The sequence below is a fragment of the Myotis myotis genome, unplaced genomic scaffold (assembly GCF_014108235.1).
Source record: "Myotis myotis isolate mMyoMyo1 unplaced genomic scaffold, mMyoMyo1.p scaffold_m19_p_2, whole genome shotgun sequence".
Classification (NCBI taxonomy): Eukaryota; Metazoa; Chordata; class Mammalia; order Chiroptera; family Vespertilionidae; genus Myotis; species Myotis myotis.
The window spans coordinates 149640568-149655558 of NW_023416324.1; the positions used below are offsets into that span (position 1 = coordinate 149640568).

The window sequence follows — 14991 nt, forward strand, 5'->3', positions numbered from 1 at the left end:
CTACTCTTGGGTAAAGCACTAAAAGATTTTAATCTGCAGGTTGACAGGGTAACTTTCATTTTCACCTTTCTGTGTAATGGTGAAAAAACACTGCAGTGGAGTATAGTGAGAAGCATTGCGGTAGGCCAGATGAAACAGGGAGCCTTGAACTAGGTGATGTCAGGGGGAAGAAGGAAGATTTAAGTGAGATTTAAGAGGTCTTCTGATTCAATAAGGCTTAATGGCGGGTTTGGTGTGGGAGTGAGGGAGACTGTGAATGAATGTGGCCCTGTGGGTGACTGTGGCATGATTTATGGAGTGGGAAGTTGAGGAGAATGAGCCCTCTGTGAAATACTGGTGCTCTGCAGCCAGACCAGGAGGGTTGGTTGGGGCAATCCTGGTCATCCTGTCAAAGACAGCGTGGTTCACAGCCAGACCCAAAAGTTTTGACAGGAAAATCCAAGCAAGGCCAGCCTGCTGTCCCTTACACTCTTCTTTGCAGCGGTAGGTCGAATGCGGCGAGTCCTCTTCATTTGGCTTCCACCACAGCTCCTAAAGGAGGCGCTTCCATCTCAGTCACTCCTGCGTCAGCTCTGAGTCCCCAGGGGATAACCTCGATTGCTCCTTTGATCACAGGAGTTTGTGCTCTGGGAAGATGATCTTGGGTTTCCCTTCCTCCTTCTTTTCCTTGCTTCTATGTCCTCTGCGGTGCCCTTTTCCTCCTGTCCTTCCAGCTGCCTCCGGAGCAAGCTGCAGACTGAAGAGCCTCTTGCTGCTTTCCTCGTGGTTGCTTTTTAAATTGAGGGTTTGCATTTGATGAGCAAAAATGAAATGAATCAGCAACCACACATGTCACCTATTACAGGCTGCACTCTCTATGTCAAAGGGAAATGGACATAGTTAATCATTCACTTGAGACCCATATCTCTCACTCTATGGGTGTTTTCAGCTGGTCACTGTGTCGTGGCAAAGGAGCTGAGGGTGCTTTCTGGGCCAAGGTCACAGGCCTCTGAGCCGGTTTCTTCTCTAATCAATGAGAATCACTGAGTTCTCCCTGTATACCCACAGGTGCATATGAGATGCATAGAAAGAAAGAACCTCGTAAAATATTTTTAAAAAATTATTTGACTTGCAGATGATAAAAGGTGCAGTGAAGTGAAAAGATTCCTGTCCCCAGCCGCGCCCCTCCCCCCCCCCCCCCCCCCCCGCCCCTCAATAAGGCTTCGCAATCAAATATGTTCAGGATTAAAAATGAGGAACTTGGAGATATCACTTTTATTGTCAGGTCGAGAATCTCCCTTTCTCCCATTAGGCCAGCTTCCAAAAGTTTCTGGAGAAGGAAGGTCAGTGGGCGTGTATATTGGAATGCTATGTCCTCTCCTTTGCTTTATTGTCCTGCATTTGAGAACACAGCTTTCCTAGCGCCTCTCATATCTCACCACCTGAGTGCTGTCTTAGGGTTGGGGCGATTTCTCTGCTAAAGTCAGCCCATTAGCTATGTGCATGTGCTGGATGCAGGAGTTAGCATGGCACCTATGATAACCTAGGAGAAGGAATTTCTCTTATTCTGGAAGCTGTTTTCTATTTAGCCACTAAGCCTGACTCTGATAATCAGCTCACTAGGCTCCTAGCTCAGTCTGCACCCAGCCTCATAGGCCAAGTATGGGAGGCACCAGAACAAGGGGTGAGGAGCACCCCCCCATTTTTCTGGGGGGGGGCGTTTTAGCCTAAAGTAGATAGTGTGGTTAACAGCTCCCAAATATATAAATATGTCCTAATTATAACAGGGGACTATGCCACCTAAAAGAACCTTCCAGTGGACACTAAGAGTGATCTAGTGTACCACTCCTTCTCTTAAAATTTTAACTTGAATTTTTTCTGAAAGCCTCCTATGTACAAAACACTGTGCTAGGTCATTAGGATTAACAAAGGGAGGGAGGGAGGGAGGGAGGGAACAGAGAAGGTTGGAAGGAAGGTGTCAACATGAGAATGTCCAAATCTGTAGAGAATTTTTATGAGTTTATTTGAGCAAACTGACATCATGGCAAGACACAAAATCTCAAATGCTCTCAAGAATGACTATTTTGTGGTTTCTTTTATACCATGAGAATTAAGGAGGGGACATAAGGAAGATTACTTGAAGGTGTGAGAAAGCAAGGCAGGGAAATCTCTGTGATTGAATTACAGAATAGTTAACAAGATTATATGCTCCCTTGTGGATCTGAAAAAGAGGAATACTTCTAGCATTTCAAAGGTATGTTAACCAAGATGCCTAGGTGCACAAAAGCAATGGATAAAATTTGCTTACGGCAAATTAAAACAATGTAAAGTACAATGTTATAATCTTCAAACTGGCAAAAAATCTAAAAATATGGTAACACTAAGTACCAGCAGGGCTGTGGGAAATGGATCATTTCTACCTTCCTGGGAGAAGAGTAAGACGAAGAGCAATTTGGCAAGATTTAGTTCCTTTGGCGATGTGCCTAATCATGGACCCAAGTCCATTTCTTGGCATTTCTTCTCATGTGTGTAAGAAACTCTTACACACATGAGAAAAGAGGCACAGAGATATTCAAGGGTGATAACTTCAGTATAGTTTGTACATACATGGGAAAGTTGGTCCAACCATTTCGTGAAATCTATGCAGGAGTTAGGAGTTAGAGTGAAAGGCCTTCACATTCTAGATGTACCATTATGGGTGAATCCCAAACATAATTTCGAGTGAAAAGAAAAACGAAGTCATAGAAGATTGTGTAGACTATGGTGCATATTTTATTTTAATAAAACACAAATTAAATTATGTAGCGCTGATTGCACCAGGATATATTACATTTATAAAAAACATGCATGAGAAGGAGTCATACCCTCTTTAGGACATTGGCTAGCATTAGGCGAGAGAGGAATTGTGTGTAAGAAGAGTAGCTTAGTTTGTTCTGTCTCTTAGAGTGAAAGGGTGAACTAGATGTGATAAAATGTGAAGCAAAGAAACATGGGTAGTGGGAACATAGGTGTCATTTTTTTGGGATGGCAATATTTCATGCATAAAATAAGAACTTCATTATCTTTGCAATTATACACCAGCCCCACTTGGTCCCATTTTCCAGGAAAAGTGCCTTACCTGTGGCTTAGCATGGCTGTTTCTTCTTACAATGAAGCTCTCAAGAAAGGAGGGAAAGCCCTGTCCAGTGATGCGCCAGGCCCCGAGTGGCCTGTTCTGCCGTCTTCCCAGCCACTGCCCTGTTCTCTCCTGCCCGAGTTCCTTGGGGTCTGGGTGGACACAGGCTGCAGACCCCTCTTCATTAAGGCCACAAAGTGTCAGTGCAATACATAAGAGATGTTGAAAATCCCAGCCTGGTCACATGATCCTTATCAAATGAGATTCTTTTACATGAGTGTGAACTTGATTTTTGGTTGGTGCTAGGCCCTCCTCTGTCTGCTTCTTGATCCAGAGTCTTTGGATAACTTAGTTTCTAGCTAGTGTTGAATCCCCTTTGTCTAGGAGTACTTTTGCTTTGTCAGGTGATATGCAATAAGATCCAGCAATTATGTGTGTGGTTATTTTACTTGTTCCTGTTTGTTTCAGCTCACAGATGTGTACAGCTCATCCCCATCTCTGAATCGTTATTTTACTTCAGTGGAAATAATGGACTTCAGGTAAGAATGTGGAGAATCTGGAAAGCAACACCACCATTTACCTAGAAGGACCTCCCAAGTCTCAAAGCATAAAGGGAACCAACAATAGAATTGTAGCTTGTCAGTGCTGGGCTCAACTCCCTTATTTTACAAAGGAGAAAAGTGAAGCCCAGATTGATTAGATAACTTAACAAGGTCACACAGAAGAGAGGAAAAGCCAGTCCCAGGCACACCATTCCTGTTTAACAGAGAATGCATAAATGAGCTAAGGGTAGAAATAGAAATAGATCTCAGATAGTGATGTGATGGAAAAGATAGAAGCCATGTTTGACTTGTGATTTTGAGGAACACAAGTAATATAGGAGTCCATGTTCCTTGTATAATATTAAAAATATAAAGACACTAGAGGCCTAACGAAAATCATGCACTCGCAGGGGTCCCTCAGCCCAGCCTGCACCCTGTCGCAGTCCGGACATCCTTAGCACTGCTGCGGAGGCTCCCACCACTGCCAATGTACTTGCCGGCTGAGAGCCCAACTTCTGACTGAGCAGCGCTCCCCTTCCCCCCCACTCCCCCAGGGGGAGCACACCAACCACTAGAGGGCAGCTCCTGCATTGAGTGTCTTCCTCCTGGTGGTCAGTGTGCGTCATAGCGACCGGTTATTCTACTGTTTGGTCAATTGCATATTAGCCTTTTATTATATAGGGTATACTACAGGGAAAGTAAAAGGCACATGTATATAGAGAAGTCATTTGATTATCTTTTTGTATTGTAGGATAAAATTTACCTGACTAAGCTTTATTATCTACCATTCTTAAGATATCCCTGGGATGTGATCATCAAAGGCAATATTCCACTGGGGCTCCCTCTCTAACCATATATTTCCAAAGCCATAATATGAATAGAGCTGGGAGGGGAAGTATGTAAAGCAGGTGGTAGCACAATGGGGACAAATGAAAATGGATCTGATGTCTGAAAAGGCATACAGTCGCAGGTTGCCTTGACAACCTATTTCTCCTTCTTTATGGATTTCCTATGTACATGTGACCTTATGATGACTTTTGTTTTCTTTTAAACTTTATTTCTCAATTACAGTTTATATTCAATATCATTTTGTACTAGAGGCCCGGTGCACAAAATTCATGCAAGGGGCTCAGCACTCGCAGCTGCCACAGCTGCCTCGGCCCTTGCAGCCCCGGCTTCATCCAGTAGGTCGTCCGGAAGGTCATTCGGCTGTCTGGTCTAGTTAGCATATTACGCTTTTATTATTATAGATTAGTTTCAGATGTACAGCATAGTAGTTAGACAATCATATACTTTACAAAATGCTTTCCCTGATATTTCCAGTACCCATTTGGCACCATACATATTTATTACAATATTATTGACTATGAATTGAGTGGGTTTTTTTCTGAGCATGATGCAAGGGTGGTTTCTTTCCTGGGTTCTTGTCCAGGATTTGAAGAATGAAGCCACGGACAAAAGGTAGTAGATGAAAAGGTGGAAATTTATTGGAAACAAGTACAGACTCCCATGTGGGGAGGGGCTCCCAAAGGGAGTAGCCCACTAAGCTCCTTTTCCCTAAGATTTATAAAGGCTGAAGTTCTTTGTCTCTTTATGTTTCCTTCTTATTGGTAAAATATCAACTTTAAAACTTAAACGCCTCATGTTGTCCCCTTCTCTTTCTCCCCGTTCAGTGGTAGAATTCTCTATCTCCTGTGAAAATCTGTTTTCCTCTTTCTCTCATTTGTCAGCATTTCTCTATTCTCTGTGAAAGTTTGTTTCCTCTTTCTCCCCATATCCTGTGGCTTGTCCCTGTCTTCTTCGAATGGATATCTTCCTTTCCCCTTATTCTGTGGCACCTTTTGTTCCTCTGTGAATGAATGCCTTTTGGCAGTTCCAAGCCCCTGACCAACTATGCCTTCCTCCCCCATGGACCTCGTAATTCCTAAAACTCCTTAAACCTGCCTATTTTACTCCTAAAAACTTTTTTCAACTGTATAACCCTATGTTGTACTTTACATCCCATGACTATTTTGCAACTACCAATCTTTACTTCTCAATCCCTTCATCTTTTTCACCCAGTCCCCCAACCCTCCTCCCATCTGACAACCATCAGTCTATTCTCTGTATATATGAATCTATTTCAATATTGCATTTATTTTGTTCTTTAGATTCCACATACAAGTGAAATAATATAGTATTTGTCTTTCTCTGACTTACTCATTTCACTTAGCATAATACCCTAGGTCAGGGGTCGGCAAACTCATTAGTCAACAGAGCCAAATATCAACAGTACAATGATTGAAATTTCTTTTGAGAGCCAAATTTTTTAAACTTAAGCTATATAGGTAGGTACATTGTTATTAACTTAATTAGGGTACTCCTAAGGCTCAGGAAGAGCCACACTCAAGGGGCCAAAAAGCCGCATGTGGCTCTCGAGCTGCAGTTTGCCGACCATGGCCCTAGGTCAGGGGTGGGCAAACTTTTTGACTCGAGGGCCACAATGGGTTCTTAAACTGGACCGGAGGGCCGGAACAAAAGCATGGATGGAGTGTTTGTGTGAACTAATATAAATTCAAAGTAAACATCATTACATAAAAGGGTACGGTCTTTTTTTTTTTTTAGTTTTATTCATTTCAAACTGGCTGGATCCGGCCCGCGGGCTGTAGTTTGCCCACGGCTGCTCTAGGTCCATTCATGCTGTCACAAATAAGATCTCATCATTTCTATGGCCAAGTAAGGTGACTTCTTTGACATTGCTCATTTTAATCATAAGCCATTGGTATTAAAACACCAATAGAAAATGGAGAAATGCATAATTAGACCCAACATGCTTTCCTCTGTGCACTTACCCCAATTTGCAACTCAAAGACTGAGCCAAAGTTAAGAGCCACCTAGACTGAAGGGCTTTTCCAAGAATCCAGTCTCCTATTATGGCTTAGAGGACGTGGGATTGTATAATGGCTTGGGGTTGACACTGGGAAAAACTCATCAGAAAAAGGAGTGAAACATGACTCAAAGTCTGAACACTTACTGTTACAGAATCTGCTTTTAAAAGTTATTGGAAAGAAAAACCCAAGGGCTTTAGTATTTTAGATAAAGAACTTTGTCTGGGAACATTTTTAAAAATCTAGGCAGAGTTTCAACTGAGGAACAAAAGCCATTGCCTCCAAAGCCGCAGTTGCTGCCTGTGAGGAGGAGATAGCCACAGGCCTGCAAACATTTGTGTAGACACAAATCCTGACCTCAGTCCCAGCCCCGCTCAATGAAAAACTGGGAAATGCCCACTGGTTCATCCGCTGCTGGACCCACTCAGGTAGTGGGCAGATGAGGCAAAGCCCACAGAGTTCTCTGTTTCCCTGAAAATCCCTCTTCTCTTCTCAGAATTCAGCCTTGAGTACATTCACCCCAAGACTCACTTGGTAGAATGACAATGGGCTGATCAGGCTGCATTAGACAGAGCAAACCTCTCATTCAGCATCTGGTCTGGTCTTATGAAAGTCAGCCTCTAGTCCTTTCCATAAGCCAACCCTTTGCCCATGGGAGCATAAGGTGGCTGTGAGTCAAGATGTGACCATCCTTAGTGATACTTAGAAGGTAAAGCACAGGGACCACCTGTAAACTAGAGTTGCTGGCTTAGAGTTTGAAAGCAGTTTTCAGCCTGCCTGTAGTGGCGTCCTTGAAACTGTTTCCCCAGGGTCTGACTGTCATTCATCTAAACCACAGGGTTTGGCACTTTTCTTGGCTGTCTTTGTATAAACTTGTCAGCCACGTTAATGTTAAGGTGACCTCTGGCCACAAGAGGGAGCTCTTTGCTTGTCCTTAATAAGGGCAGCGCTTACTATTGGGACTGGCCTATTTATAAAACGCCCTAGGGCTAGAGTCTCAGATGTGGCTACCTCTTAATTATTTTATTTCTTGCTCTTAATCTGGGTCATCTTGAAAGTAATAGGATAATTGTGGAAAACTTAAATGTTGATGTAGCATTTAACAGATAGTATAATCTACTCATTAACTGAGAATAGCCCTATGATTATTTTTATTTTGATAATGGGAAAAATTCCTTAGGTCCCCTTCTTGAGAGCACATTGCTGGGAGCCTTGGGAGTGGAAACGAGACAGAACAAGTTTCTTAGTTGGGGTCAAAGCAGGGAGATATGATTTGCTGCTGGTGCACGGGGCGAGCAGTGGGAGCCCAGGAATTCTGCACCCCTGAAGGCAGGGAGCTTTCGGCCCTACTTTAAACACTAATGAACTGGCTAAAGCAATTTGCTCTGACTAACCTGCACTTGTTGGAGCAGGGAAAGGGTGTTGTGTGAGCGCATGCAGAAGGGAATACAGGAGGAGAACAGGACTTTCCTGGCCTGCCTGGGTGGTCAAAGGCTGGAGCTGGGGCAGACAGTGGGCCCTGGACTCTTCCTTGACAATCGCTGGTCCCATCTCTCCCTTCAGTGTCTTCTCAGTGGACTCCCAGGGGCTGTGTTCTAAGGGGGAGGAGGCGGTGAGGGCCACCAGAATATTCTGTGCTGGACCCGTGGAAGAGGATTCTTCCAGGGCAGCACACCCTTTGCTATTTTGTACTTGGAAGAACACGAGGAACTAAAAAAAAAAAAAAGAAATGTTATTGCTAAAACTAGTTTCCAGACTGGCAGTGCGATTCTGTTTCATTTGACTTTCTCTGTTTAATTTGCCTTTTAGAGAGGAAAATGCCACAATAACCTACCACCTGCAGTTTGGGGTTCCATCGGAAGATGACAGTTTTATGAAGTATATGATGAGTGAGGAGTTGGTGCTGGGCATTTTGCTACAGGATTTCCATGATCAGAACCTGTCTGGCTGTGAGACTCTGGGGCTTGATCCGGAGTCCCTGTTGCTCTACGGTAAGTTAAGCATGTCAAAAAGTCAGAGTTGGGATGGTAAACAAGTGAACCAGACGGGGGACAGAGGGTTCGGGTTGATTTCTGTGCAGGTGATGTTCCATGTTCTGTGGAGGTTACACAGCCCCTGTCCTCCAGACTGAATAGTTGGGGGGAAATCATGGAAAAAGTAATTAAACTATAAAGATGAGGATTGCTGAAAGTTTCCTTGTTGTAGCTCACCCACATGCTAAGCCCCATACTCTACTTCATAATGGCATTAGTACAGGCATATCTCATTTCATTGTGCTTCATGGATGTTGCTTTATTTTTTCTTTACAAATCGAAGGCAAGACCCTTTACTTGCAAAAAGATTTTTATTTGCTTTATTGTGATTCACTCTTTATTATGGTGGTCTGGAACCCAAAGCACAATATCTTTGAAGTGTGACTATACTCTTCATGGAAGCACCATGGTTTCATAAGAGAAGTAAGTGTTAAAGAGTTTGCAATAAACAGTATAGCTAAATCCTTGAAGTATTATCTCACTTGGCAACTCATCTCTTCTTCTGTTGAAGGCCACTGAGTTCATTAAGAAATTAATGGAGAGGTATAAAAAGGCAAATTGACCTATTTCCTTAGAAAAGTATAATAAATCTACTCATCTACTTTTAAAACTAAGAACAAACCAGGGAAACTGTTATGTTGTTTAATAAGCATAGAATATACCCCGCTTATCAGGAGAACTTTCCTGCCAAGACTTGGCAGAAGGAAGGCGTGGAGGTGGAATGGCCACAGCGTTGACACGTCCTTCCATGTGTCTACTGAAGCTCTGGCCTTTCTCTCCATCTCTCCTCACTTCCTTCCGAGTCCTCTCTTAGAGAGGCACTAGCTCTCCTTAGCCCCACAGGCCAACCATCTTGGGCGTCTCATTTTCTCGTGGACCACCCATCAGAAACACTCTCTGCACATTAGCAGTAAGTAACAGTGGAATGAATGAAAAAGGCAAATAGAAGGAGACGTGTAGCACCAGGCACGGTGCCAGCAGCCCAGCGTCAGGAGAGCGAAACAGAGGTTATAAAGCACTCGTGGGACTTCAGCAGGAGAGCGGGCGCTGATCATGATGGCTGAAGGTGAAGTAGATTAATCTCAGCAGAAAGTTTTAGCAAGCAGTTCTTAAAGCTTTTTATACACACACAATACCACCCCCCCCCCCCCCAACACACACACACATACACACTAAACAGAAATAATGACATTCAGAAGGCCAAATTTCAGTTCACTGGGAAAGTCTCATGAAGGAATAGTTTCCTCACAGAGCATCTGGATAAATAAAGTGTGTCTGTGGGCCAGGCAGACAGCATACATGTGTGGAGTGGAGGGGTTATGCACCCTCCACAAGAATTTTGGAAAGAAAGAAACCGGACGGGCCCCTCCTGTGTAGAGGTGAGAGGGGGAAATCTACCCTGCATGAGATGCGTTGGCCGCCTGCTGTGGTGACTGGCCTTGATTTTCCGAGCCCTCTCTACACATGTTGTGGTTACCAGCTCTTTCCAAATGTAGGTGAGGGACGGGGGAGGAGTGTGAGAAAGGCTTCAGAGGATTGTGAGGTTGGGAGTATGAGAAAGGGGGTGCTGCTTTAGAGGCCAGAGGACAGCTCAGCCGAAAAGCCTCAGAGACATTTCCCAGTCGGGCTCTGCCTCCGGCCCCAGGGATGCCACGTGAGTCAGCCAGTTGCTGCTCCCCAGGAGATTGTACTTTTTCTCTCAATCATTTCTCCTGGGGAACCCTGTGACCCCACATCCATTTTCCATAGCCTGCCTGAGCAGCATTTCAGCCATTAAATATTTTCAGGACTATGGCTATCAGGCCCTCTCAAATGGATGGGTAGACAGTGACCATTTGGGAAGTGAGGAAGGAAAAAGACAAGAGAGGCAGGTAGGGCAAGTGAGAGGTAAACTCCAATGAAAGAGAAGAGATGGCTGTGGCAGGGATAGGCGAGGCCCCTGGGAGGGACCAAGTGAACCCTGTGGGTGCTTAGGCCAGTTCCTCATGCTCACGTGCTCTGGGGGCTTGTGGGTTACCACCATGCCTGTGATGAGCTGGGCAACTAGTTTTTCATAAAGATAATGTTCTAATTCTTCAAAGAGCAGAGATTCTTAGCATTGTGGGGTTCGTCTACTCCTTAGAGCAGTGGTTCTCAACCTTCTGGCCCTTTAAATACAGTTCCTCATGTTGTGACCCCCAACCATAAAATTATTTTCGTTGCTACTTCATAACTGTAATGTTGCTACTGTTATGAATCGTAATGTAAATATCTGATATGCAGGATGGTCTTAGGCGACCCCTGTGAAAGGGTCGTTCGACTGCCAAAGGGGTCGCGACCCACAGGTTGAGAACCGTTGCGTTAGAGGATGAGGACAACCAAGTACCTTCTCTCCAGAATAAAGGGCACACAACTCCTCCCCTACACAAAATTTTACAATTTCAGGGACTCCAAGGACTCTCTGAGGCCAGGCTGTGGTTCCTTTGGGGTTCATATGTGTGTGTACGTTAGAGTCAGAACTTTAGAGTCAGAGCTTTAAGTTAGGCTCTAATTTGGGTTCCTGGGGTATTTTGTGCGTAATTCTCATTTTCTGATTTGGAAATACCATGACTATTTGACCTAGCTGCAGGCATATTGTAATGCCTTATAAAAATAAAAACTTTCCTTACTATAATAATCAAAAAGGATTTTAAAAAATATTGAGATATATAATTTTATTACAATTGACTTGAGATAGAATTGACTTGACACGTATTTCCTAATGATTACTACAATAAGTTCAGTTTATACCTGTCATCTCATACGGTTACTGTTAAGGAACAAAAATGCAACTGAGTAAACTTAGAGATCTGAATGGCTTTATTGGATGATTCATGGATCTGGAAGCAGCCCATCTAGTAAACAGAGAGGTGCTCAGAGCAATTGTAAAAAATAGATGGTTTTTATAAGCAGAAAAAGGGCGGGGCAAGGAAATGAAAAGAAAGGACTTCTGGCAAGGTGACCTTCCCTTGCTGGGAAGACAGGGAGTTTTATCAGGTAGGTGACCTCACTCTTGCTGACCAGGAAATTCTAGGCTGATGCATTTTCAGCCTTTTTCTGAGGCAGTAAGTCTTGGTGGGGCTTTGCAAAAGTGACTTCATTTTGAGTCTGTTGCTTTCTTTTTAACAATGAGAAATTTTTTTCCTTGTGGTGAGAACTTTTAGGATCTACCCTCTTAGAACTTTCAAATGCACCATACAGCAGTGTGAACTACATCATCATGCTGTACATACACTCAGGTACTTACTTATAACAGGAAGTTTGTCCTTTTTAACCACTGTCACCCAAATTATCTCCCACCGAACTGATAATCTGCTTTCTTTTGCTATGAGTTTCTTTTTCTTTCTTTTTTTTTAAATTTAGATTCCACATACAAGCGAGGCCATAAAGTATTTGTCTGACTTATTTCACTTAAGCATAATACCCTCAAGGGTAAAGGCATTTTTTTTTTTTAATGGATCAACCCTTCCCTCCCCTGTCTTTGAGCTTGTTCACATTCTGTACGGGTGGGGTCCCAGTCTGAGGAGTAGAAGACTGTTTTGCAAATGTAAAACAGTGGCTTCGTTGGGACTTCAGGATCTATTTTGGAACTGGGTTAGTTATTTTGCACAGGTTTCTCATAAGTGAAGGAGTCAGCTGGCAGGCTGAGGGCAATAGAGGCAAACCCGAGTTTCTGTGAGAACGGAGAGGACCGGGCTCCAGGCAGTGAGGACAGTGAATCGTGTTTGTAGGTTTTGTGGGGTAGGCTGATGAGCTGGTTCCTAGCAGAGAAGCCAGAATGAATCCTATCCCTGGGGCATCAAGGGAAACCATTTTGGCTGTTCATAGATTCTCCAGAAAACTGGAAGAGTTTAGCCAAAGAACAGTAATCCTCATTGAGGGCAATTCTGCACCCCCCTCTCCCTCCAGGGATATTTGGCAATGGCTGGAGACATTTTTATTTTATTTTTTAAAAGAATAGTTTATTGATTTTTAGAGAGAAATGAGGGGAGAGGGCGAGAGAAACATCGATGTGAGAGCACAACATTGAGTATCGACTGCCTTCTGCATACTTGCTACCGGGGAGCAAACCCACAATCTGGGCATGTGCACCTTTGGGTGCAGGGATAACTCCCAACCAACTGAGCCACACCAGCCAGGGCTGTCTGGAGACATTTTTAGTTGTCACTATTGAGATTGTATGCTGGATACTAATATCTAGTGGTGAGGTCAGGGATTCTTCTCCTTATAGTGCTCTCTAGAACTACCCAGGCCCCAACGTCAACTGTGAGAACCCTGTGGCAGAGCATGAAGGGCTCTCTATGTAGTGTCCCAGGGCCTTGCGTGGGCATCACCCCCTTAGCCAGGCCGGCTCACACCATTCCCCTCATCTGGATTTCTCATGACATATTGTGCACTTTTTAAAAAAACCTGAACATTTAGAGGTATTTTTATAATGAGATCATGAAAAAGGACTGAATGTTAAAATGTCCTCAGTATCCAAAAGGCCTCATCAAATGTTATTTTTCATGAATTATACCCAAACCAATGAGCAGACAATGTGGTATTTGCCTTTTGGAAAGGATTCAGAGTTTGTGTTTGTGTGTGTGTTGACTGAAGAGGCAATTTTCTGTTAGGAATTTACAATATTCCAATTTTATACGAGTATATATTCAAACCAAATAAAGTCAAATGAAACTATGGGTGTTGAAATTAATCATAATTCGTAAGCGTCTTTTGTTTGTATTTTCTTTTCAGAGTGAAGTGGTAGAGGCCGGTCTGTGTCTGAAGCAGTGTTCCCTGAGCTGTGGGATGAAGATAACTCATTCTTTTTTACAGAAAAGATACTGTGAATTAACTGGAAGGATTTGAAATGACGAGAGGGCTAGGCATGGTCCTTTTTCTCCTGATTGTGCACAGTAGAACATCCAGCAAAACAGCAAGAGCTGCCCTGGTCTCACTGATGGTAGAAGCAGGAAGCCAGATGGGACAGGGGTGACCGAGTAGCAGGGTGAACCTTCCAGTGTGAAGCCACTGCTATTCTTGAAGCGCTACCTGTCCCCACCACCATGTGGACACTTTCTCTTTAGTGCTGGGGTAGACTTTCGGGCAGGATCCCGCCTGCCTGTGTTGTTGGAGAGGCGACAGCAGGTGAGGGCGAATTGAGCCAGTGGCTCACTGAAATCCCCCTCCCGCTCAACATTACATTTAATCTACCTCTAAGCAAGCCTGTGAGGATAGGGAGGGCATTTAAGCCCAGAGCAGCATGGGTATGTGTCTACCTTCATGACCTGTAGCTGCATTTCTTAGCAAACCAGCTGTAGGCACATCATCCAATGTCACTGTGTTATCAATAGCTACAGAAAGGAAATGTACATTTTAAAATTATTTTGCATCTCCTCATTGTTCCTATGATTCCTGAACACCTCTTTTAAAAACATAATTCCCTGTGAGTTTTGAACACTTTGCTCTCATTTTGGATAGTTTTTCCATGTATATTTTCACAACCTTCCATCAGGGAATCATTAAGAACCCTAACCATCTGCTAGAACTATTACACAAGTGCTTTTCATGGCCCAGTGTTATGGCCTTCTAGCAGGACTCAGTGTCTTCAGGCATTGATCATAGATCTGATGAAAGATAGTTTTGAAACAGGAAGAACCACTCTCTGAAACAGTTATAAGATTAATGACAGTTCACTTACAGGGTGGGAGAATATTGGTAACTGACTCCGTCATTTGCCTCTCATGAGGGATCAGAATTATTTGTTTTCTCAGGGAAATTGTTGGGAATTTTCCAGGAGAAAGAGTTTGTGGTCCTATAGTGAGAGCTCTTTAGCCTAATATCTCAGTTAGGTTGACCTTAGGTGGAAGTTAGTATGGGGGCAGCTGTGTATGGGGGTGTGTCTGAGTCTTGTCTCAGGTAGATTTGCCTTAAGCTCTTTAGGACCCAGGACTCTGGATAATGTGAAAACTTTCCTTCTTATTGAACTAGAAGATGCATTCATTGTAACGCTGTCTCATTTTGAGGATAGTTCCTCAAACTAGCAAAACAGGTGAATTATCCTTCTTCCTCTTTATTTTTTATATGTCAAGTGTAAGCTTTAATGTATTTGTACTTTTTAGAAAATAATGAAGACTTTTCATGGAAAAGGATTTAAAAATATTTACAATAAATTATTTTTGCCCTCTGCACTGTCCCATTTCCCTTTGCTTCATTGGTGGCAGCTCTCCAGGGCCATGATTTGGGTTGGTGTTTTCTTGCAGTAAATGGTGTTGGAAGTGATCTTTTCATTTCCCTGAGGGCAGCTTCCCCTTCTGAGGGAGTGAGATTGAACTGGGGTGGGCTGAGTCCTCCTCTCTGTTTCAGTGAGTGAAGGGCGGGTGCTTTGATCCCTTCCACTTCCTCCCAGAGCCCTCTCTGGCAGGGCCAGGTGTCTGAAGGGCCTGGGACTGGAA

General features: G+C 43.6%; 1 protein-coding gene across 8 annotated transcripts in view; it reads left to right on the top strand.

The window, feature by feature from the left end:
* CUNH3orf52 (chromosome unknown C3orf52 homolog) overlaps positions 1-14727 on the top strand; it is a 31419-nt gene extending 16692 nt beyond the window's left edge. For 3 of the 8 annotated variants that reach the window (XM_036349227.1, XM_036349224.1, XM_036349225.1), the window contains exons 4-8: positions 3563-3633; positions 8313-8494; positions 11719-11793; positions 11918-11943; positions 13292-14727. In XM_036349227.1, coding sequence (XP_036205120.1) covers positions 3563-3633; positions 8313-8494; positions 11719-11793; positions 11918-11943; positions 13292-13405 — 468 coding nt within the window. In that variant the 3' untranslated portion in view covers positions 13406-14727. The other 5 variants (XR_004974006.1, XR_004974007.1, XM_036349228.1 and 2 more) reach the window with 5 other exon arrangements.
* The last annotated feature ends 264 nt before the right edge of the window (positions 14728-14991 follow it).